General features: G+C 39.0%; 1 protein-coding gene across 4 annotated transcripts in view; it reads right to left on the reverse strand.

The window, feature by feature from the left end:
- Positions 1-26,072, reverse strand: part of LOC117549321 (A disintegrin and metalloproteinase with thrombospondin motifs 7) — an 86,434-nt gene that overhangs the window by 4,746 nt on the left and 55,616 nt on the right. For 3 of the 4 annotated variants that reach the window (XM_034221129.1, XM_034221128.1, XM_034221130.1), the window contains 8 exons: positions 25,785-25,926; positions 23,889-24,015; positions 21,355-21,568; positions 18,795-20,645; positions 18,192-18,344; positions 17,212-17,385; positions 16,301-16,447; positions 14,990-15,152 (listed from right to left, as the gene is read on the reverse strand). In XM_034221129.1, the coding sequence (XP_034077020.1) occupies positions 14,990-15,152; positions 16,301-16,447; positions 17,212-17,385; positions 18,192-18,344; positions 18,795-20,645; positions 21,355-21,568; positions 23,889-24,015; positions 25,785-25,926 (2,971 nt within the window). Of the gene's footprint in view, positions 1-157; positions 233-14,989; positions 15,153-16,300; positions 16,448-17,211; positions 17,386-18,191; positions 18,345-18,794; positions 20,646-21,354; positions 21,569-23,888; positions 24,016-25,784; positions 25,927-26,072 lie in introns of all 4 variants that reach the window. The other variant, XR_004569460.1, reaches the window with a different exon arrangement.

Consider the following 26,072-nt stretch of genomic DNA (forward strand, 5'->3'; position numbering starts at 1 on the left):
CAGACTCTTACTTCAAGGTCCAATTGCAGAAGGTACAGCAGAAGCATGAAATGGAAGAAACAGCTCTGATGGCAGATTTGAGCGTGGGCTGAAATTGAATTGTCACACTTCATCATACACTCACTATTTCAGAGCCTCACATTGTGCTTGTATTCACCTCATAGTCTTGTCAATCAAGAGCAGTTAAGTGGGCAGGGATCAGAAGTCCTTTAGGAATGAAGTTATGGAGTAACTGTCAAAGTAAAAAAACAGAAACATGAAAAACAAGCTGCTCTTTCCAGCTGGAATGTTCAAGTGAGTTCAGAGGCAGAGGCTAATGGCTATAACAGACACATTAGGTATCATACCTCAACTCTAAACCTTCTGCAAATCCAAAAGTAATGTGCTTTTCAAAGCCTCAATGCCAGTGACAACTATTCATTACTATTCATACTTTCAAAAGTAGAGTTACACAGTGTTCTGCTGTTACTGTTGTTCCTGTAAATCAACCTGACATGACCAAGACATTTCCCTTCTCAGATGTTAAAAAAAAATCAGTGTAGTATATATTATATAAGAAAGCCTGGAATGTCTTAGCACAGAAATATCTGTTTAATCTTGTTTCTCACTTAACTGCAATTATATTTTACAATACAACAGAAATAAAAAACTGACATGTTTTTTTGTATATATTAGACAGTTCTATTGGCGCACCAAGTACCAACAAAAGCGAAATTACGTCAGCTTGATAGCAATGTCTTAAATTGTGCATAAGCTACAATGACCCACTTAAGAAAGTGCATGCCAGAACCAGCACAATAAGAACGTATGTATTGGCCTTAAAGAGCTCAATTAGGTTAACTACATTTCATATTGTGTGAAGATCAAAATCATTAAGATTCAGCCTTCGAACACAATGATTACTCTTACACTATATGAAAATCGAACATCATTATCTTTTCAAGGACAACAAGACTCTGGGAGGTTAAATGTCCATCCCAAATCGTATGACAATGCATCCAAAAAATGCAATAAAATAATCATGTTCATCCATGTTGTACCAAAGTATTGGACCAAAGATCTAAAAAAAGGGTTATACTGTACCTAGATACGCATTGAGATGTATGGGGTGCACCCTATAACATAGCCTTTACACAATGAACCCACTGATCATGTGTAAAACAATTTTCTAAGCGCAAGAGAAGAATTTCCAATGTCACCCAGATCAGAGAAACTCAATGACATCATTGGAGTACAAAGGCCACAGCTGCAACCCAATACACAGCATTTCCTGTTTTCTACACACTCCCTTTAGCTATTTTTGACCCACTTACCAACAAGCTCGAAAGTGGTCATTGGAACTTTCACATTAATGTGCTTTCAATCAATTATTGGAAAGACAAACCCTTAGTATTACTAACAATGAAGACCTGTTCACTAGGAGCCTTTTCACCATACTGTATGCATCAGCATCATCTAATGTGGCTTTGCTCTCATAAAGAAACATCTTATGGTCTAAGTATCAGAGAGGGTTAATAAAATCATAACCAGAGTGGGCCAGGAAACACATTAACTATACAAATAAGTGCTCATATGGCCCACAGTGCTGTACATTTGGAATAGACAAACAACTTGAGCATTGCATGAGCAAAAAGAACATCCCTATTTTATCAGTGTACATAAATTAAGCATGATGACCACTATGTCTTCATTTTGAATTTTAGTTACAAAAGATAACATAAGTTAAAGTGTTAGTTTTAAAATATAATAACAGTATAGCAGCTAAACTGTAAATCAGGAACCTTTCTTGTAATATTTGTGTTTTAATTCCTAAACCTGCAATAACTGATTGTTTGGCCACTTGGGGGCAGTGAAAAAACGTGCGAATACAACATTTAATTATTATTACCTTGTAAGTTGATAAAGTCAACTTAGTTGGCAAACAGTTACACCTCCAGTTGTGGAGCAACCTTATCATTCATTTAGAGTTACTGCAAGTTATATTTACTTTCATTTCTATTAAAGCTCTTTTAACCTTCCTTTGAGAAAATATCCTATCAGCTGCTAAATGTTCCACTATGTTCACCAGCTAGTCGCAAACCGTCTCCGTCTGCTGTCTCGTGCTGAGCATGTATCTTACAGTTCGTTTTTAGAACTTTTTTCCTCTGAAAGCAGTTGCTATCGTCACTTTGAGAGCACTGATAGTATGCCAAAACAGTAACATTGCCTGACAGATGAATAAGGATCTGAAACTCGCTATAAAGCTCCATAAAGCTGAGAGGGAGCTGAGAGGGAGCTGCAGATCTGGGTCATCATTTATATTTTTATGGCCGTTTTAAAGTATCAGGCTTGGATATAATGTCCAGTGAGGGATGTGGTTATGTTACTGCTCTATCACTATCTGTGTGTTTTGGTTCAGTTCACTGGACAGCTGATGGATAAGAGCTTAGCCTCTTGCTCTCACCTCCAGAATCCTCTACGGGTGAGTGGTGTACCATTACATGAAAATATGTGGCCCTGCAGGAGCATGTGGGCTGGTAATCTGCAGATGAAAAATAGACCAAAACTCAAACCTTACTGAACAATTCTTCATTCATTTCAGCATTCTATTTCCAACACATTATTGGCAAGTTATTACGTGATTATGATTTCTGCTGCAATGATGCTGTTTTTCTATAAACAATGAATACTTCCCCACCAATGTTGTATCTTGTGGTGTGAAGAAGATGCAGGCATTGAATAGGTATATCTTTAAATGTATAATAACAATGTCAGCCCAAGTTCTTTGTTGTGTAAGATGTAACTGGCTGATAAATGTTTCCATAGTGTGTTTCCATGTTTTATTGTTGCTTTGTTTAAGTTGATGTGGCCTGAGAGGTTCTATATTTTTCTGTCTACAGTATATTCATGAAAAGATAACCGTTAATGTACCTTTCAAGAATATTAACAACTTGATTTAAGATTTTGATGTTATTTAAGCATCTAAACTCCTCCAAAAATACATTAATACCCTATTGCGAATAGTTAAATGCTCAGAAACATTACACACACAAACAGATTTAAACAAAACAAATGTTTAAAATGTATTTTGTAACCAATTAAGTCATAAGCCCATGATTAATTATTCACCTATTTTATTTGTTTCCATCTCATACACAAAACTATATAATACAGCTCCTTAGCTCCCAGCGCTAACTCAGTGCTGTGGTGATCTTTGCATGCAGAGAAGCCTTCAGGCTGAATACAGGTCATATGTTCACTTCACATTTGTTCTCCTTCTGTTTTCCACAGGCCATTCCCTTGAGTGCAAGTCTGTTTGACCTTGCAAACATATTCAGGAAACTTAAATCCTGGAACACTTATGCTATAATGATGCCATTCATTACACTAACATCCCTTTTTCAAAAGAAAAAATACATTTGCATGAAACATATGGGCTACAGTGTATCACGTTGCTGCAATTACAGAATTTGTGAGTAACTTACATGTACTTACAGACAACCTTTATAATGTACACAAGGCAGTGCTTTAATAAGAATATTCATTTGTGTGGTCCAATATGAGTCTAAGACATAACTCATTGGGGTTGGGGTCAAGACCTTTCTGAGACCAAGCCTAAACTAGGAACTAACTCGTACCCAGTCAGTCGTATCTTATTTAAGTAATTCTTCAAGGATCAAATTAATATTACTGAACTACTTTAGGCCCTGGTGCCTTAGAGCCCTGACATGGGGTGTCATTTCATGTGTGACAACTGCCAAGTTCTATTTAATTGAACAGTCCATTCTATGCAGGCCCAATTTCTGTATAAAAAAAGCGATATGTTGTTATAGTGAGAAAATAGTTGTGTAAGACCAAACAACCTTGAATTTGGTAACATGAAAACCATTTTTTCTCATTGTAGCAGTAACATGCCGTTTAAAAAAAAAACTGCCGTATTAATATAATTGAATATTATCTTAACAGCGGGTTGGGTGCTTTTGTGGTGTATCATTACCTGAAATCTTCAATTACTGAGTATGGTTATCTGGGCAAAGCACAGCACAGAACTTTCTGGATGCAATGTCAAAAATCAAAGAGTTACTCTCCATACAGAAGATTTAAAAGATGTATTTGCAGCTCCTCCTGTTTTATTGAAGCTTCTTCAGATGGCATGTTGTCGGCTAAAACTAACTGTCTGACCCAACCAAACCTCATTTAGTCGGGACCGGGGAGTTCAGTGACTCCTCTGCAGTAGAATTTGTAAAAGTTCTTATGACACAGAGATCCCTGAAACAGCTTACTGTAATCAAAATCTTAAATTATAAAATGCCACTTATTGCTCAACAATGTGTCATATTTTTCTCTGGTCCCATGCTCCCAAAGATTGTGTTCAGTCCCTGCCATGAATGGACTCACATCAATATCCTCCTCGACTTCCTAGTGGTATATTTAATGACCTGGCGCCAAGATGTATTGTCGAGCACAGACAAATATAAATCTATCTTGGACTCATACAGCTGCACAGGTGGACCTGCCTCGTGTCGCTGCACTGATGAAAGACAGCTTCTGTGTGAAGCTCCCAGTCCACAATTGACGAGAGTCCCTTTGGAGCATATTTGCAGGCTCTGATACAAGCATGAAGAGGCAACAAAGACTATTTTATTCTTGGACATCAATTCAGCTGGTATAATGTCTTGGTCAATATATCACAACGGGGCACATATTGATACATGGCCAGACTTGTATTAATGTCGGATGAAAATGTTGCCCATGTGAGATCTCATAAGCCTGATCATTGTCCATAGAGAAATACCTTTAAAACTAATATAGAGTTTGATTACTTACGTTACAATTATTACTAATTATTAGGAAGAAAATGTAAAGTGTAGTTGAGAAAGTTGGGTCACACATATGCACCAACTTTGTACAATGGATAAAAGACCTTCTTTTCAATTACTTTATATTTCCATCATGTCTCGTCTGAAATTGCTCGTGAGATGTTTCTGGTGTGTCTTCAGTAGTGATTGTCCTCGGTTAATGCAGCATTAGAATAGACCTGAATCAATATAACAAGTGCTTGTCATTGTCTATTTCTGAAAGCTATTACTCACCAATAACTCACATGTTTTATGTCTAAAGCAAATGTAATTGGCAGAATGTTATCAATGCTGTTCCAGTATTATAAGGAGTATAGAAAACAGAAGTCAAATAAGATTTTCATGGTCATTTTTAAAGGATATTTGTAAAGTGCTGTCACATTTAGAACAAACATGTTGTACACTACCTGTAAAGTTGAATGTTTTCTATCCTTAATTATAATTAAACACGACACTGTTACCTAGCGGAAGGTTGACCCTTAAGGAAAAGCTACAATTGTTTTAATAAAAGTCGCCCACACACGTCAAGAGTAAAACACCAAAACCCATTAACTTCGCATTTAAATAACAATACAATAATAAAATCTAAATGTGCAATCTTGAAATTAGCGCAGAGCATAGTTTTGTTATAGATAGTCATGTAAGCAATTATCGGGCCACTTTGGAAAGCTGACCAATATTTCATGCAGCTAAGATGCTTTCATGGAAACAAAATTAATTAGTCATAAATGATAGTCATATTTAATAAAATGTGGATGCTGATTACATCAAATGAGCAAAGCAAAAAGTTATTATTGTTGTGGAAATAATTATCATAAGACGCCAATTAGTAACATACAGGACAAACCTTGATGTCTGTTTACCTTCTTTAAGGACACAGGCGGCTTAGCCAATAATGTTATTGTTCCCATTCTGTGACCGGTCAATACTGGGATACAGATGGTCTGTGTTGTGGGTACACTGGGACACTTCCTTCTCTGTATTTGTGGACTCCAAGGTAAAATCTTCGAGGTCATAGGTGTCCGAGGCAAGTAGCTCTGTGTTCCCACACTGTTTAGGCTATCTCCTCAAAATATGTTGTTTACTCTCTGCGAAACCAGTTAGATGGGCTGGCAAGAGAGAGGCTCTCCAGAATTGACGTGGCAACTCTACCGTGAAGTCAGAACCTCTGACTCTTGGACTTGTGATGTGAATCCTCCGGCCGTTAACTCCAAATAAACCATCATGTGTTTGACATCAAAGCTACTGCTCTTCCCGTGTCTCCTTCCTGAGTCGGTGACTCCCACTGCATAGCTACACAGAAGTTTCCATTACAAATTGGCGTTGTCGGCAGGGTGCCAATAAATCTACAGATTGTGGTAAGTGTGATTTTCAAATCTACTTTGGACATTGCCTTATCAGAATCTGTGATTGACGGTATCCTAAAATTACCTGTGAAACTGATCGGCTGCGTTTCCTTTTGGTTAATGAACATTTGGGGATGATAAACCCAGGAGATCAGTGTCTGGGGACTCAGTCCTGGCTTATTTCCTCTGTGTGTGCTGCTCGGGACGGAAGTGCCATACAAGCATACACAGCTCATGTTTAGAGATACCTTAAGGAAAGAGCATCAGTGAGGTGGAGCTTCTGTGTGAATTGAAAGCAATGTAAAAGATTTGTATTGGACAAATCGCCGGATTTTGGGGGTCTTAGTGGCTAAGCACAGCAGTTGAAAATAAGCAGCCAAAGATATTTGCTGCTATCACCTCTCTGTAAAAACACGGCTCCAGCTGCAGCCTTGCGTGTGTGTGTGTAAAAGAAACTTCACTGCGTGTGTGTGGGGCTGGAGCAGTGCAGGCTGAGAGGGAGAAAGTCACAGCTTATTGCCTATAGGCTTTAACTCACGGCACCACCGTCCTTCAAACGGGACGGTCTAAAAGCACTCATTGTTTAGGACCGCTTTTCTCATGGTTAGACGGGCCAGCGCGAAGTGCGTGCATCACCCGATGCGCTACGGCTCTCTGGAGCAGGTGGCGGTCAGGAGTGCATACATAAAATTATAGGCTAATTGATCAGAGGTGTGTAGTGGCAAGCAAGCATAGGCAAACTGTGTTTCACCTTGAGGTGAACTCGATAGCAAGTATATATAGGCTGGTCGTACGGACTACAGTCAACTGAGCTGTTGTTTGGAGAGAAAGGGCAGGGAAAAAGTCTGTGGGCTCCGATCGGGGGGGCACAGCGCCACTAGAAACAAATAGCCTAGTGGTTGTCGCAAGAGGATAAGCTAGTTATCACTCTTGGACGGCTTTCAGGCACCGATAAATAACTTGTATACAAGGGTGAGGCGTGAGAAGACGCCGCACTGGAGAGAATTCCCACCCCCTCTAAGATCTCTAAAATCCGGACTAAATTGAGCTGGATGAGCTTTGCTGTCGCGCTGGTGTTTATTAAGAGTTCATGTTTTGTTTGTCTGATTGTTTGTATGGGGGGTCTATATTGGTTTGTCCCGCCGTCTTGTGTATGTTTTGTAACAATAATTAATCAGTCCATAGACAGGGTAAAATGAACTAAACTGTAGTTATCTCACCAAAAGTAAATGACCTGAGAAAAATAAAAAGTGTTTTTATGTCCTGCCTCTGAGTGCAGGGGAACATGTAAACAAGAAGCCCACTGTTCAGGGTGAGCGCTAGGTGTAAGAAGAAAAGAAGATTATATTGCTTTAAGAATCCATTCTTAAATGGTATTGCTGGTATGTTAAGATATCTTTGTGACCTTGTATAAACCCTATGCCCGTCCTGCGCCCCGAGACCCTCAGAGACTTGCCTGAGGAGATCAGAGTTGCAAAATCTGGTTTTAGGTCAATGTTGTATTATTTGTTTCATTTATTCTTAATCTATGTATTGTATAGTAATAATGAATAAAAACGTAATGTATTGAACACATTCCGAAACAAAGCAGATAAACAGAACAAGACTCAGACATAATACTAATTGTTGTTGAAACCTTTTGCGCTGTTGCTGCAAAATGGAAACTGTGTTAATTACTCTGTTCCAACTGGCCACTGGAATCAGGTAATTATTATAAGTTGAAGTTCAATTACAGTTTTAAAAATAGTTTAACATTATTTATTAAACTGCTTGAAAATATTTCTAGTATCAACCAATTGGTCTCTATAGACATTACTAACATTAAAATAGTTGTTAAACTACTGACAAGTTTTCTGAAACCGAGCTTATGAACAACAGAGTAAAGGTCGCTGGTTAAGCCAGGATCAATATATTTGTTGAAGTTTTTATTGTGTGCATAATAAATGTGTTAAATTAATTGAGCAATTCTTTAAAAGTATAATGTTGCAATTTCTTTAAAATAAGTAATTACAGTTACAAAATAGGTGTTGTTTTCCAAGGGCCTCTCTTTCACAGGCACTTTGAATCATAACACTTCCAAGTCCTACAGAGATCAGTATCACTTTGTGTTGCAAGCCAAATCCAGGGGTTCTACTCGAGCCCAATTTTAAATACCATAAAGAAAAGTATTGAACCCAGCTCGAGCTAAATGTCAAATGTATTTAATTAATGTGCAAGTGTTTTGATTTATTTAAAATGTTCCAGTCTAGCTTCCTTCGAGTTTAATATAAACAACAGATTGGTTCTCATAACATTCTCACTGCTGTGCTGTCCCAAATGTTTGAAACCTTGGGCAGACAAGCACACACACACACACACTTTGGATGAGTAATCACTTCATCCAAATTGTAAATTACTGCCTTCTTTAAAGTTATTAGTAATTCAAGATTAATTATTAAATTAAATTAGGTACATAACAATAAACAAAATAACTTTGACTTGATCATTTTGTTCACAACATTAGACCTTGTCCTCTAATCTCTACTAGAATAAGATAAGTGTGCATGTTTGGGTGTGGAACACTCCTGTAATGTACCTAATCTTGTTATCCTTTTCATTACAGAGCTGGGGAAATGGTGTATTGCTTAGATTCGGATCCGTGCAAAGTCCAATTATGACTTTAGTTATAATGTTAATTTGATTTCAACCCATAAGTAATTATTTAGATTAACTCAACATTTCACATGATGATGGATTAGTGCTCCACATTTTTCCCACTAATTTGTTGTGCAATTAGGCCAATGGTAAAGAGAGACATTGATGACCTTGTGTCCCTTTTGTTGGTACGTGGTTCCATTCTGTCTATGGCCTTGGACGGCTTCACTAAGAATCACCCAGTTCTGACACAGTTCTGAGTGCAGTCACAGAGATGCTATGGCTGCTCTACATGAAATGACATTAATGGTCTGGTCTGAGAATGGACACCATTACCTGCTTCCAGAGACAATGCCGCTCCTCAAACTGAACAATACTGTCTCACGTGGGCCACTCCCCCCACCAAGCCATGAACTGAAAGAACACCTGGAAGCCTCCCGGTCACACCAGCACCAACCCTTGGGTCAGTCAGATGGGACTAACGGCTTAACTTAGGGCATTTGGTTCAGAAATATGACTCGTTACCGCAGAGTGGGTTGTTTTTTTAAGGCTATTCATACTGCTATGCAGAGGATGCCTGTAGGTTGGCAAGCTGTTAAAAGCCCCTACTATTTTTAAAAATAGGCCTAAATGTCAGGGGCCTCTGAATGTCTAGTTCTACATGTATTCACATTATATGGACAATGTTTCCACCTGGTGAAACTAAAGGCTGCACGGTACTCAGGCTACAATACGACCATTCTGTTCTGCTCTAACGATTCAATTGATAGATTCTACATCAAAACAATTAGCTTTTATTGTTTCCAATGATAACGTCATTTTAAGAGAAGGAATGCAAACCAGTTTTCAAATGTAAGGCTTTGAATGTGTTTGACATTTCTCAGTAAAAACACCCTCAGACACTCACTATCATTTATGCTATGCCTTCAGTAGTGACTCAGATGTTAGGGGGAAGAAGCTTTTCCTCCCAAATCAGATATGCTTTGTTTTTCAACAAAGGTATGCATTTTCTGCATAATATATGTTTCTCACAATTGTTTGTTTTTTTGTAAGCTGCACACAGGTGATACTGAGTCTTCTCGAGTAATAGATTACACCATGCTTAAATAGACTCCTAAGTTATTATTTCATATGTGACATATGTAAGAAAAGGGAGGGAAGAGTCAATTATATTGAGTAATTGATTTTATATTGGAACATTTATTTCTCAAACCTATGTTTTATGGAAGAGGAAAATATTTCTGATAAACTAATCTTTTATCAAACGGTAAATGGTGAATTAATATAACATTTAGAATCATTGAGAAGGGGTTATATCCACAGGGACTAGCTCACTTTTAAATTACAATAACATTTCTCGACTTTAGACTGATGAGTTTATGATTCTTGCATGTTAAATGACTAACACAAACCTTACATTTATGCATGTGCATGTCTCAGGAAGGCTCCCAAATAATTCTGAGGGGCCTATCCTATTTTTGTATTTAAATGATAATGTGCTAATCCATTACCTTGAGTTGTCTGCACTCAGGAAAACATCCCTATCAAGTGTTAACCCAATAACTACAGTAGGACAGCTCTGAAGGCCAAGGGTCAGAGAGAGAGCTACGTGGGTCCACGCCAGCCACTGCAAGGTCCTAGTCACCAACAGAAGTAGATGACAACAAGTGATGTGTCCTAGTCACCAACAGAAGTAGATGACAACAAGTGATGTGTCCTAATCACCAACAGAAGTAGATGACAACAAGTGATGTGTCCTAATCACCAACTTGCACCACACTTGCACTACATACACCAAAACACACTACACACAAGGTATCACGAGCGAGTGCCAGCTGAGCGGTTCCATATGCCCTCTGGTTCCTCGTTTGTGTTACCGGTGTGCGGAGTCTGACTGTCCGTGTCACAAAATCGACCGAAGGAATACACACACACACCCCATGGAGCATTCCCACCTCGTGATGACGGCTCGCCTGGGACAACGCAACCGTGAGCAATACAACTGGCCTGGCCCAGTGATGTGGGGTTTAGCTCGCCACAAGATTACGTTTGGTTGTGCGGCGACAAGCTCTATCAAGTTCTGGCTCCCCTCTGGATAGGTACATGCACTCTAGTGGATTTGAATCCAGCAATCGGGCTTAACAACACTACTCTTTAATGTATTATCCATGCATAGAAAGACCTACAATGATGTTTCAAGTACTGGATTAATTTCAGTTTTGGCCCAAAACAAATATTTATAATATTTCATATAACAATTATGTAGCATATTTGATCCTCAAATTAGAGAAGTATAATTTAAAGAAATTGATATTCTCAACATTAGATAAACACAGAAGAATCCTTTCCAAGTACCATAAGTAGATGCTCAGGTAAGTATGGCTAATAGGAATACTTGATAGACTTAATTTGGTACAGATCAGTGGTAGCATTTACAAATGTAATAATTCAAGGTTTAAAAATGTTTAATCCTTCCTTTCCAGGTTTTTACAAACGTCTTTGAATATTTGCCTAACTTTTCCTTTTCAGATTTTGAACAATGTACTTGACTAAAATGAATGTATTGATTTCACTAAGTGCCTTACTCTTGACTAAAGCGTATTTGAGTAAACGGTAAAAGTAATCCTAAAATTGAGGACACTGCACTTTTGCAGATTACAGATTGATCAAATCACCAGTGTGAATTCTATACTCTAACTGTGAATGTTTAGCTGGATCTCTTACGATCCTGAGTTTTAACATGCTTGTGACTAGTGATTGCCTTGAAGTAAATCTTTAAAGCGGCAAGCTGGTTTTGATTTTATAGTTTGATGAATGAAATTAACTAATGGTAAATGATCAAATATATTAGTTTAAAAACAAATATTTAGCCATTGTGCACCTGTGTTTTATGTGTGTTCATTATTATGCTTTTGACAAAAGATGATCAAACACTGATGAGAGATGATTTTTCCTATTATGATTGGCTGTATCAATCATTGTGATTGAATGTTTCAATCTTATTCTACTTTGTGATGTAATTAATGTAAGGTGAGACCACACTCGAATCTGGAGACGCCTATTGAGTTAATTATTGACCAAATTATTATTAGACTAATGTTTTTAGGTTATCATAAATGATAAAAAGAGAGGACTGTTGTGGAAATAATTATCATAAGACGCCAATTAGTAACATACAGGACAAACCTTGATGTCTGTTTACCTTCTTTAAGGACACAGGCGGCTTAGCCAATAATGTTATTGTTCCCATTCTGTGACCGGTCAATACTGGGATACAGATGGTCTGTGTTGTGGGTACACTGGGACACTTCCTTCTCTGTATTTGTGGACTCCAAGGTAAAATCTTCGAGGTCATAGGTGTCCGAGGCAAGTAGCTCTGTGTTCCCACACTGTTTAGGCTATCTCCTCAAAATATGTTGTTTACTCTCTGCGAAACCAGTTAGATGGGCTGGCAAGAGAGAGGCTCTCCAGAATTGACGTGGCAACTCTACCGTGAAGTCAGAACCTCTGACTCTTGGACTTGTGATGTGAATCCTCCGGCCGTTAACTCCAAATAAACCATCATGTGTTTGACATCAAAGCTACTGCTCTTCCCGTGTCTCCTTCCTGAGTCGGTGACTCCCACTGCATAGCTACACAGAAGTTTCCATTACAATTATGATTAAGGTCTGCACTATTAAGTCTCTTTAGACTCAAGCAAGCGATAATCCAGCACTCTAAAGATAACCATCAGGCTATTTTGTTGTGTTAATTACATTCAGATCTTAACTTCAGAACAAATTAACCCGAACATGTGTGCTTCAGAGTCGGATTCAAAAGCTTATGTACTGTAAGGAACATTTGTACATTTCACTACATTTGTAGGATTATTGTCACTTATTCTATTGCATATATTTAATAGGGCTCATAAAGTAAAACATAAGCTCCAAGGGAGACTTTTCTAGTTATCGTCCTTAAAGACACATGCTCATAAAGCCAGGTATAAACTTTGATATATTGTAGGCAAAAGAAAGAAAAGCAAGTGATGGGAATTTCCAGTCAGGAAAAATAAGTCTGATAATTTTCCTGTTGTGAATAGTTGCTTTGAATGCAAATGTCTTCTACTCCAAGTTGGAATTCTTTTTTTACACTGCCCAGATAACAAAGAAGATCTTTGATGCTACTGTAGTCAGCCTTTCCACTGGCATTGTGCGGTGGCACCATAATAGGAAGAGCTGGTGGATTCCCAGTGATATCAATGCTGCCGTTGATCTACAGTATGGCAAAGTGCATACTTCATATGATCAAAAAATATTATGTCATTAGGAATTTGTATCTCTTATTACCCCTGAAATAAATATCTTCAAAGTACGTAATACTAGGGGCATCTTCTTTATCTATTTATCTAGATCAAGAGATTTTATTTATTCTTTCCACTACCCCTAAATATAAATGTGTAATACAAAATCAGTCAGAAACTGAGGCTGTAATGTGGATTTAACATTGTGAATGGTTGAATCCACATTATGTCCATTTTGTTGGCATTCTCCAACATCATATACTTAATTTATGTTGAAGGTCTTGGACTGTGATTTCCCTTAGTTTGACAGTTCACTCAATATCCGCATTGACGTGAACAAGAAGTCCAATCAACACTGACATTGCCAACCTGACCACTGCCAGAATCAGGTTGAAATGTTCCCAAGCTTATTACAGTAGGGTCAAACTATTCCACTTGTGTAAATTGCATGTTCAGATGCCCTGTAATGACTGCCCTGTAGCAATCACTTGACATGCGGATCAACCTTTTCAGTTTTTTTACTCATATCGCAGTCAGTGGATTTGATGGATCTGACAGGAGGAAGTAACAAAATCCAAACACGGATCCAAGACAATTTCCTGTGGTTTAGTAATAATAAACAATGAAAGGAAGGATCTGCACATCACCGGCTACAATAAAGTCCATTCGAAAGCAGAGACGTTTTGGGCAGAACCTAAAAACAAACCACCTAAAAGTGATCCTCAGTTAAACACACCCATACAAAAGAGGTAAGACACAAAACTGTGTCATCCCCATTCAACAATCACCAGAATAGACAAAGAGTCGACAATTTACTGCTGTGGACGGTTGCATCAACCTTTAGACACTTAAAAATATCTATACCAATTTAAGTGTACGGTATATATAGTATTTAGAATGTATTTCACTGTTTGGAAAGAGTATATAGCAGCTTCAGTTTCTCATCAGACCAGTGGCGAACCGTCAGGGCCTTCAAGGTATTCAGAGAATACCCTGGAACACTCAGATAAAACAAACTAAACATCGATTTAATTATATAAATAAAATGTATATAAAATGAATAAATGAGAATCGTATCTGTGTTGTTGATCTGTAATATTACAGTGTTACGTTGATTTGTTTGTCCTTCTCGGACCATGCACTACGCATTTCAGTGGTTTTGTGTTAGAAAAGAAAGCAACCAATCAGATCTTGTTCTGGGTCTCTGGGTAGAATATCCTTCAACCAAGGTATTCTACATCCTTGATTTAGAATGCCCTGGCCGTTGCACTGAATGAGAGCGTACGTTTGCACTGACAGTTTGATCAACCAATATATTGATTTGTAGCCAATGGGCGTGTTCTTTCAGAGTTTCCCTCGGTTCCAGGGTATTCTAGAAGGCCTGCTAGTTAACTGGCTCGAGACAGAGGATCTAGATTCTAGATGAATGCGACGAAGCAATTCATGCCGTTTTATTGTTTTTAACTTTGAAATGGCAAGTGCAACAGCAGGTGAAGATTAAGTTGTTGCGGAATGGTTGTGAGTACCCTTTTCAAGACGACAATTCAGTAAATAGACGGACATTATAACGCCGGGGGCGGCGGCGGCGGGGGGTGTGTGTGTGTCTACAGAAGGTCCAGTTGTGATAGACACGGTTCGCCACTGCATCAGACTATATAACTGTCTCAAGGCAAGGTACAAACGTTCTCAATTTATCATACAGTTATGGGTTTTACAAATGGCTAAAATATGTTTTGCTGCTGCCACAGCTCTAAGTTACTTATCTATCTTCGATGCTGGTAGTCCTGTCTGTTACTCCAAACTGAAGCTTTTAAACCACTGATCTGCCATAGGTAAAACACTGACTGTGGATAAGTCCCCTTTAATGTCAGCACACATGGAGATTCACTCACCAGAGGGGGCGCTCTCACACTCCTGCAGGTTACACTTCTGGATGCTCTCCGGGCATAGCTCAGGATCACATTGGGCTTGATCCACTTCTTCGTCTGTCTCTGCCTTTGTGTTCATACATTTGATGAGTCGATGCTGAACTCCGCCACCGCAAGAAGCCGAACACTGCAGAGAAAGTTTACACTCATTTTCAGATGTTTTACTGGACATTGCTTCTTTCTGCAGAAAATGTTGTGATTTCACATAAAATATTCAGTTATATATTCTAGAAACATTGGTTTTGTTGACTTTTATTTGTATCAGTGAACATGATGGGGTGCTCTGAGGAGTTGCAGTACTTCATGGAGAAGACTTTAGGTTTCAGTTAAATCTGGAAATAGTGGATATCCAATATTTTTTTGTTTGTACGTGTTCAATGATAATCGTTATATAACTGATTATTTGGACATGATTTTCATTGGCAGTTTTAAGACTTTCAGGCTCTAGAAAGGTAGTTTTGTCGTCACTGCTCATATTGTTCAGGATTTTAAACGATTACATAGAAAGACCCTTGTGGACTGGAGTCATAAGAGAGACAGGGAGGAATTGATATCCGTGTAGTTGTCACAATCCCCAGTGTGGGTCAGGTTATTATAAGACGACTGCCTGCTGATGTTTGACTGTGCATATACCACACGGATCATAAGTATTAATGTGGGTTTCAGAGATAGAAATGCTTCCCACAGTGAGGTAATATACCATTATCTGTAAAAAAATTAAATGCTGCTGCCTCTAACTCAATGTGACAAAGGCAGGAATACTACAGGATGCGTAGGCTTTGAGAAGAAACTCTGGACCCAAAAGGCAAATAATGAAAGGGTTTTTGATAATCCATGTTTTTTCTGTTGCTTCACAGTTTTCTTTATTGTTTTTTTATTGTCAGTTCACACCACATAATTTCTATGGCTATTCTAGATTTATTAAATACATATCCCTTTTACATTTTGCCACTCCTTAATCCTTTGACCACTCTTTTTATATTTTCTTTCTTCTTATCCTCCCAACCAAGCATAGTAGTGAGGCCTCAGAGGTCCAAGACTATCTTCAAATTCGTTAGAATTCCTCCATAACGAAACCTACTTCTTCACACAAAGTTAGATCTCTAAGCCAATAACAGGGTTTGATAGTGAAGAATAGTGAGGTGGACATGATAACAGAATAATTCATAGATTTTTACATGTTCAATTTCTTCTTGAAATTGGTCTATAAATCATACATCATACTGAGTTATTCTCCATTCGTTGGTTTGCATGTGCATGTGTGCGTGCGTGTACCTGTCCCCATGATCCAGTAAGCCACTGAGCACACGGCTGGCTGCTACATGATTGGATGTTGCTGGGCTGGAGGGCCTCATCACATTGATCCTCTTCAGGACAGGTGACCATACGCTGCTGCTCACCTCCGCCACACACCTCAGAGCACTGAAACACACACACAGTTTCTGAACTTCAGCAAAATACATTTGATTTTGGTAATCTAATTTCACACAGACTTGATGCTTGTTCAGGGTTAAACTAAAGGCAAGTTAGATTTAGGACTTTAAGACTTTCTCTAATGCCACCCAAAATGTCATTTAAGGCCAATTTCACATACAATTGATCCACTATCGGAGGCATTTAGAGTAAGTAACCCTTTTGCTTCAAAAAGGGGAAATGTTTCATCTTTGTGTTTCTGTCTTTATTGTTACATAATTATTGCAAGGTTCAAAGCCAACTTTTTGGTGAGTTAAAATACTTGTGATAAGCTATAAAACCCTTCATTTCTTGTTTCACTTCTAAGGACAGCTACACTACCTGCTTTGAATGAATGAACTCAGAAGAGCACATACACAATAAATGTACAGCAACATAGGTAAATAGTACTTAATGCTATCAGTCAATGATTACCCATTTCAAACAACCTTCAACCAAGTATTTGCAAGTGGACTTCATTCTGCTCTGAAATTAATAGAAGGCAAACAGCTACCAGGAGGGTAGGAAGAAATGCTTTAGAAGATGTAGACAGTATGTGTAATCCTTTAGGAGCATGGTATCTTTTGATGCAGTCTTGAAGTATTTTGACACTCTTGCCTCAACCTTTATTTGTAAATACATGGGAAATGCTTGAGAAGATTAAGTCACGTCTAGCAGACACCAGAATGCACAAAACGCCATGTTCCTCTCATTATTTTCTCAGGATTACTCACCTGGCCCCAGGACGAGGTGTACCAGTCGAGACACGGCTGAGGGTTACAGGTCGTTTGAGTTTGTGGCCTGGAGGACATGGCCCGGCAGTGGAAAGGTCGGAGAGGTCTTTGATCCCGCAGGTCAAAACACTGGACCTCTCGTGATTTAATGCCTCCTTTACAATTCTTGGAACACTGAGGGAAGACATAGACTGATTGTTATTCTAATATCACGAACAGCTGGAGCTTGTAAGTATTCAGTGGTAAGGAAACTGGTTCTAATGGGTTTCATCACTCATACAAAAAGCTTGGCTAAAGTGATCGATGGTTGCATTCAAGAAAAAAAACTGCAGTCTCAGTGTCCTTTGACTTACTACACGAGATAACTTTTGACATGAATGACGAAAAACATTAATAACAAGAATATCCTATCAAGAAAACCTTTTTTAGGTAAACCCTTCTCTGGGTCTGAACACCTAATTTGTTCAAGAGAGTTTATCTTTCTCGTATTTTGGGGTCATCATTAGTGATTATTGGAATATTTAGCAAGAGTCTACAGACATACTAGCGCCTGATACATGACACATATTTTGTCCAAAATATGATATAAAGTAAAGTTGATCTGGTTATGACACTGGAGAGAAAGCTAAATTATCATTTAAGTTATTACTTTATCTCAAAGTAGACATGCATTCTTGTTCAAAATGTTATGCCAATACATCCAGTGGTTCAATTGGAGTCAGTTCAATTGAAACTACAAATGTTAATCTGGTGACCCTAGATAACCTTTATTCCCTGTGAATCATGAATGTGTTTGCCACATTTTTGGGGAATCCCTTTGATAGTTTTTGAGATATTTTAGCCTGGACCTGAAGAGTTAGAGCGACCAACATTGCTATCCCTACAGACAGCAATAAATACCTCTTGCTGTGCATATAAACAAAATAGATAAAAAGAACAGGGTACAAATATGTATAAACAAGATCCACAAGTAGTCTAACCTCACTCCATTCTTCTAATTTCCATGTGGAGCAGGGGCGCAGGTAGCACCTCTGGGCTGGCGCTGGCCTCTTGGCGGGATCGCAGCCAGAGTCGGAGCCAGTGCTGCAGGCCAAAGTCCTCCAGATGGCCCCCAGACCACAGCTGGTGGAGCACTGCCCACAAATGTAGTAACACATGAGAACACTAATTACACGTAGTAATTTCAGGATTAGATTCGAGAAAAGCTCCAGCACAACAAACCTCACTGATACTGTAACAATGCAAATCATGTGAAACTTTACATTTGTAAATCAGGCTGAAAACAACTAAGGAATATGCAAATAAAAGCACAATCTTAAAATGTTCTTCTGTTTAAAACACTTGAGAGTTTTAAACAGAGGCAGTTGTTTATCAAAAGTGCCATAAATTAATTATGTAAATTGACATCAGCTGCATAAACTTAAGGTCAAATGGGGTCTCCAAAGAATTCAAGTGTGTACAGGGACCAAAACTAGACACTGTGTCTGCATGATAAAAGCAGATGCAGACAGAAATAATGAGACACAGCTGTGCTTCATCCCACAGTTTAAGTACAACACCAGAACATGTTGATGCAGACTCACAGCACTCCAGTTGCCGGTGACCCAGTAGGCAGCAGTTGTCACTTGTGTGGAGGCTGAAGTTGGCGCAGATGTTGGCTCTGGAAGCGGCCACAGAATAGGTGGATGGTTTGGCAAAATGGGCACAGCAGGTGTAGGTGTTTCCATGTGCTGCACTGGCATTGTGTTATGTTGAGGAGGGGTTTCTGTGGCTGTTGTCAGTTGGTATGAAGAGTCCTGATCAGTGTCACTGCTGCTCCCAATCATCGGGGGGACGATTATTTCATTGTAATCAAAATCAGCTGAATCAAACGTAGGAGTTCGGGATGTGGAATCTGCTCCAGTTCTCTCTGTGAAGGTGGGCTTTGTCTGTATTTGTTTAACTGTAGCTGGCAGGAAATCATCTGGAGAAGGCGGAGTGGCTCCCTCCAGGTTTGTAGGAGATACAATTTCTGTTGCAGTTAACGACGTGTAGTCATCAGAGGCCTCTCTCTTACCTGAGGTTTGAAGAAAGGGAATGGGAAGAGGAGTGGATGTCTCCGAGGCAGGAAGTGAGGTTGTACTGAGGTCAAGGTGTGACTCCCACAAATTACCCTCACTAGTGGCATACAACGTATTAAAATAAGTCTGATCCAAGTCCAAATCCTCCAATGTGAAGGCAGTTTGCAATATTAATGTTTGGCTGGTTGTTTGAGGTATTTCTGAAGCACTTTTGTCCAGATGCACTACAGTCTTAACTTGATTTATTGTTTCTGGTGTAGGAGAGACTGAACAATCTGGACTGTCTACATCTTCCTCTCCTGCATGGATATCTGGACTTAGCATACTTTTGTCCTCGTAGCTGTAATTATATTCTTCATCTTCCTCCGTCCCCTGAGACCCTACTGTTTTCAAATCAGTCTTGATAGTGGTTTTATGGCCGAGAGCGTGGTCAACATACTTTGCAGTCACTGTGACATCCTGAGTTTGATTTTCCTCCTCATTGAAAATGTCATCCTTTTTTTCCGACTCCTCCACATATTGCTCCCAATTGGCATCCTGTGTGGGCTCCTCGGTAGTGAAAACCAGATCAGGAATTGAGCTTATTTTTTCAGGCCACCTCACATCCTCATCATGTGTCTCTTTAAGTGTTTTTGAATGCTCGGTTGTAGACAATGGCGGCGAGCGAGTGGTAGATACAGGCAGAAGGTAATCCTCGGATAGGAAGTCTTCCAAATGTTCAGAATTTGTTTGCACGGACTCCTGTGTTGATGAATTTCCGTTGACCTTCGTTTCATCCTGATTTATGTTCTGTGGCTCTTCAGTTCTCAAAGTGTTGGCAGTGGCCTTTGAGATTGTAGAATTGGCTGAAGGAGCTTTTGTAGTTTCAATGTAAGTGTTTTCTTTTATGCTGCTGGTTGGCTTGGCCCCCTGTGGAGGACCAACTCTGTCCCCTGAATCTTTTACATCAGCCTCAAAGTCATCCGATAAGTCTTCATGGAAGTTGATAAAATTATAGTCATAGTAAAAATCATCCACTTGAACAGTGTTTTCTGGAGAATGATTGATATTTTCAATGTTATTGTGGTAGTGGAAGTCTCCCTCAACAATGTTGTTAAGATTATTGCTGTTACTTCTTGGCTGGGCTCTGGTGGTGCTGTGTTTGGGGGGAGGTTTGACTTCAGGAATAGAGTTAATTTCATTAAGCACTTCTTTGCTCGACCAGCCACTTCCAGACAAGTCGACCCCTCCAAAGTTATCCACCACCGGTGAACAGTCCTGGATGTAGCAGGAAGTGACAGCGAGGGGCTTCTTCTGAGGGTCACAGTCAATGCCGGTGTTTCTAGAGCAGGTTACATTACGACGACGTACTCCATTTCCACAGGTCAGCGAACACTGCATGGAAGAAAAGACACATCAGATCACCAAGTCACACTTTCTTAAAAATGTAGTCTTTTACATTAAGTGCAACTAGTCATAGCAAAGAAACAAGCTACATTTCCTTCCTGTAGCTTCAGTGTCTTGTACATGTCAATCAAAATCCTTACAGTTTTAGAGGGAAACAAATTATAATTTTAGCAACCCTGGATTATGGACTAACCTGTACTTCACAACTGTCATACAACCAGAATTGTAGCAAAACATTAATACCCCTTCGTTGAGGCTTCAAATTTATTTCCAAGTATTTGTAAACAGTTGTGATTATGTGTGAAAGAAGGGTGAGAAAATGTTCAAAGAACATGACCTCTGTGTAGTTGCTGCCCTGGTCATGGACCTTAAGATCTGAAGCAATTCAATATGCTGCCTCTGAGTAATCAGTCTGTGGCTGTCTGCGTATGCCACTCTTGTCTTTTGCTTTTGTATTTTGAAAGAACTTAAGATGTTTGAATGTCTGGTCACACATGCAGACAAAATGAACAATTATTTCAAAAGAACTAGAAGATAAGAGCTTGAAAGGCTTTCTCTATGATTACTACATCGTTTAACATCATCCTTCACAGAAAGACCTTTTCCCAAGCTGTAGGAATTTCTCATTTGTATTTTCATTCCCTGTTCAAACACAATTGCAGACAAACCAAAACCTCATATTCCAACCCAGACTCACCTTCGTCCAGCTGCTGGAGGCCCAGTCTGCAGGGCAGGGGATGTGTGTGTTGCAGGAGGAGAGTGACTCCGGTGTGGGTGTGTGTTCACATTCACTGGGCTGAAGCGCTTTCTGCTCCTCAGCACTTACTGCCTGAACACAGAGCACCGTCCTTTTACTCAGGCCAGAGCTCCCACAGCTGGCTGAGCATTTCTGCCACTCACCGACCCACCATCTACACACAGACACACAGGAAGCACATTTATTTTCCATTTAAAAAAGGCAAATTAAAATGTTTGACGGATTTGCAAATGGGATGAGTCACCAAAGATTCAGTGTGTTTTCAATTTTATTTTACCCCAAGCACACAATGAACATGTGTTCAGGGTGATAACACATGTTATAACTAGTGCTGTCAAAATTATCGCGTTAACGGCGGTAATTAATTTTTTGAATTAATTGCGTTAAAATATTTAACGCATTTAACGCATGTGCAGAATGGCCCGCCCCATACGTGCCACCAGTGGCAGCGCCAGGATATGGCTGGGGTAGGCTACACCCATACCAAGAAATGGCTTAGCCCCACCATGAAAAATGATGTTAAAGTAAGCAAAATAAAGTCTGCCAACTCGCGCGGAGTAAATTGCACAGACAGCAGTTAGTAAGATTGATTTCAGTAGCCACGGTTTTGAAAACTTTTGTCACGTAGTGATCGTCTTCCCAATAGAACATCTTTGATAACGGCGTGGTGTTGTTGCAGGAAGTCCCGACGGAGAATACTTTTGCTGTAGTACAGGGGTGCACATAACTGGTACGCAGGTTATGTGCGTAATCTGAAATGCGTACCGTCACTTGTGTCACAAAGCGCATTTGCGTACCGACGTACTTGTGAAGCTTTTCCAGAAGGCGGTTAGATCACCGGACGACAGAGTCGGTCTCCGTGTGCACAGACAGAGCTGCTGTTAACGTCGGTCTGTACAACGGAATTGTGCCAAAACTACGCCAACCGGCTGCGGAGGGAGACTCCCCCCCTTCACTGGAGAACTGCGCTAAAACAGCTGATCACAACTTTCACACTCTGTGGTCAAGAAGTACTCCACGAGCCGCCGCCCCCCCCCCCTCTGTCGACTTTCCTGAAGTACTCCCCCGTTGATAGAAATCAACACGTAATGAATTAAGACCCCACGGTTTGATGATTGATAGTGGGTTGTCTTTCATTTTGACACGCAGAACATGTTATAATAAACATAGATACTGTATGTTAAATGGATATATCCGCCTTCTTTCCATTCCCACAACAATATACATAAATAAATGGCATATTTTGGAAAATAGTTCGAATGGTGATTAATCATGATTCATTAATTTTTAAGCTGTGATTAATCTGATTAAACATTTTAATCGTTTGACAGCCCTAGTTATAACACATGTTATCACCCTGAACACATACTGGTCAATAGACATGTCTTAAGTATTTGTTTTATTTTAGTTGTGAGAGTTCACATTTGGTTACATTGTTCATTAGCCACTACACAGCACAAACAATTATGAAATAATAACCCATGAAATGATTTTCTAGCAGGTCAACCTGAATTCTGGGTCATGATGTCAAATCCCAACCAATGATGAAACTAAAAATAATCTATATATTGTTTATTTATCGCACTTGTCCACAACCTATTTCAGAAGCTATGCCCATAAAGATTAAAAAAACGTTAAACAATTTCATTCGTCAATGATATAAAATAATGTTGATGGCCAACATCATGAAAATAACTTTCATCCACACAAATATTAACAAAATCCACAAAAAGGGTGTACAGTAGTTTAAGAACTGTGTATTTTTGCGGTGGTTGCTGATGCATTTGGACAACAGTCCTATTGAGAGTAAATTGAGCTTTTCCAATACTGATTCTACTTCAAGTAAACAGGCTGCGGATACAAATAAAGTGCGTACAGTAGGTGGAACACTGAAGAGTGGTAATTCACAGTGAACAGCCTGCCAGATGTGTTCAACCAGCTCTTTCACCTCTCATGTCATCCCTCACTTAATCTCTTAATGACCATAATCTGTTCTACTTAATTTGCCTCTTTAAGTATAAAAAGATGTAGATCTGCAATGTCAAACGACTTTAAAAGACTACACTTTTACATTTTGATAACTGTAAGCTACATAAAGATAGTGTTTGAGTAGGAGAATGCCACCTGGCCATAGAAGTATCTGACATTTGGAGCAATCAAGATGCTATTTGAAGTTGAAAGCAAAATATGAAATCTCCCTTAATATAACTGCTCTAGCAAGAACTCTTATTCCTTTTTTTTAACAAGGTATCAATCATAAAGAGATAAAGTTTATTTTCCATTACCCTGAAACAAGTATTAAATCATAATTTATAATGTTTTCAGCTTAAAACATGTGACTCAAGCAGTAAATATGGCTTTTGATGTATGGATTATTTTGTAATATGAACATCACAAAGCCTTTAAAGGTTAAGGGTGTGTCTGTGAATACTGCATATGTAATTTTGTCAGAGTTGTCTGGAGGGTAAACTCACATGGCTGGACACGGATCCTTGTTGCAGCTGGTTTGGTTATTGTCAGGCCGGGTTAAAGGGTCACAGAAATGCTCCTCCACTATCCCGGTTGTCTTTTCCAGACAGTGAACGATCAGCCTCTGGACACCTGTACAACAAGTGAGAGGAGAGAGAGCGTTTGTAACTCACACAAAAACACAAAAAGGCTCCCAGCTTCATTTCGGTCACAATAACAATAGCCTTGTGTCTGACTTGGTACTCTACATGATTAAAAAAATTAGCATATAGACATAACAATGAATATTTATTTTGCAAAACCAAGACCAACTTCAGGAACTCATAACCACACAACCAGCACAAAAAGCAATACTGCCGGTGCAAAAAAAGTTGTGCCCACCATGTAGGTAAGTGGCGTATTAAGTGTTGAGACAGCATTACACAAATCAATGCATGAAAGGACTTGTCTCATAAAGCTGTGACAGATGTGTCTCCTCTACACGTAGCTGTGATACCTCTCTCCAAAATGATTATTCTATTTCCGCCCTGTCAGAGAGGGTGACACCTCTGACCTCTGGGCAGCCTCTGTTGAGCTTGAAGTAGAAAAAAAAGGCAGGAAAAATGCCGGGAAAGCCTTGTTGAGCTTTTGTCAAAAATTCAACAAGGCTTTAACGACACTGTTGTAGATATTTTGGTCAAATGTATTTTGAAAGTGGGTAAAATCCTGTTCCTGTCACACTGAAACAGGACAAGTATGGTCTTTTAATGTGCTGACTTAAAATAAGGAGTCAAATATTTAATTCATATTCTTTTAAGAGAAAAATACACTACTGTTAACTTACAATGACTGATAAAAGACTGAGGAATAGGAATGTCATCAACAAAGCGAGAAAAAAAGGCTAATTTCTCTGCATTAACGAAAGGCTAGACACTTGAGCCAGAGGGTTGTGTCTTGGCAGTCCGAAAAGGAGAACTGAACAACTGTTTGAATACAAATAAATGGAGAAATAACATAACATTGGTAAAGGTTGGAAAAAGAGAGGCGAGGAGCAGGAGGTGAATTTCAGATCAGATTTGTCCGTGAAACCTGATGAACTGTATTTACCTTAATGAATGACGAAGAAGCACATTTTGGACTTCCATATAAAGCTGTTTAAGGTCAAGTAGACACCAACTTTTTCTAAACTTGTTATAAAAGCTGTTCACAAAAAGGCAAGGTCAAGAAGACACAACTTTTTCTAAACTTGTTATAAAAGCTGTTCACAAAAAGGCAAGGTCAAAAGGTCACCAACTTTTTTTCAGGGTAAGCTGAATTTGATTTCTTCTTTGTATTTATTTTTTCTCAATACACCCCAGAGGCAAGGTTGTTGCATATAATTCTGTCGGGTATTACCTATTGAGCTACAATAACAATGTAAAACGGCATAATTTAATCAATCAATAATAACATTTTGACGACGTTCCCTCACATATCTGAGCTGCACTTCCTGACAGTCAATTCAATTTAAAATACATTATTTATAGCAGAGATGTTATAACACGAGTGCAATATATGTGCATAAATATAATAAATATGTTCGAAAGACATACACAAGGATAACAGTGTCCAGTCCATAGCTAGCCAACAACACAAGGCACATATCATATAATGAATAATGAAATGATAAAGGGCAAAGTAAATAGGCATTTATCATTTTGGCACAAATACTTATTTTCAAATTGCCATAATAAAAGGGCTCCCATGTGTTGCCAAATATCAACTCGGGACACATACACATTTTTAGGACTGTTCTTTAAGTGTGTTTCTGTGGATTCTGAGACATGCATTCAAAACTACAAGGAAAAGATGAACCAGACTCGCAGGCATCTCTTTCAATTCCTTCATCTACCAACATATCAGTGTTGTGTAATAGCTTTTACCTGCTCCACAGGTAACACTGCATTCAGTCCATGACCCATATTTCCAGTAGAAAACGGATTCAGGGATCCCGTTGTCCTCAGATATATTGCGACTGATTGTGTACTCGTACCGCACCCCAGGGTTCGTCTCCTGAAAGAGAAGCTGCAACACACAACAATGATCAAATAAATCAAATGCCAAAAAGTAATACTGGACCACAACTAGAAACATGACGAAACATTCCATGGATGTTTTTATGAACAAAACATCTCCTTTGTACGTTTCCTGTTTGTGTTTCCATCACATAC

This window comes from Gymnodraco acuticeps, unplaced genomic scaffold (assembly GCF_902827175.1).
Source record: "Gymnodraco acuticeps unplaced genomic scaffold, fGymAcu1.1, whole genome shotgun sequence".
In the NCBI taxonomy this organism is placed as follows: Eukaryota; Metazoa; Chordata; class Actinopteri; order Perciformes; family Bathydraconidae; genus Gymnodraco; species Gymnodraco acuticeps.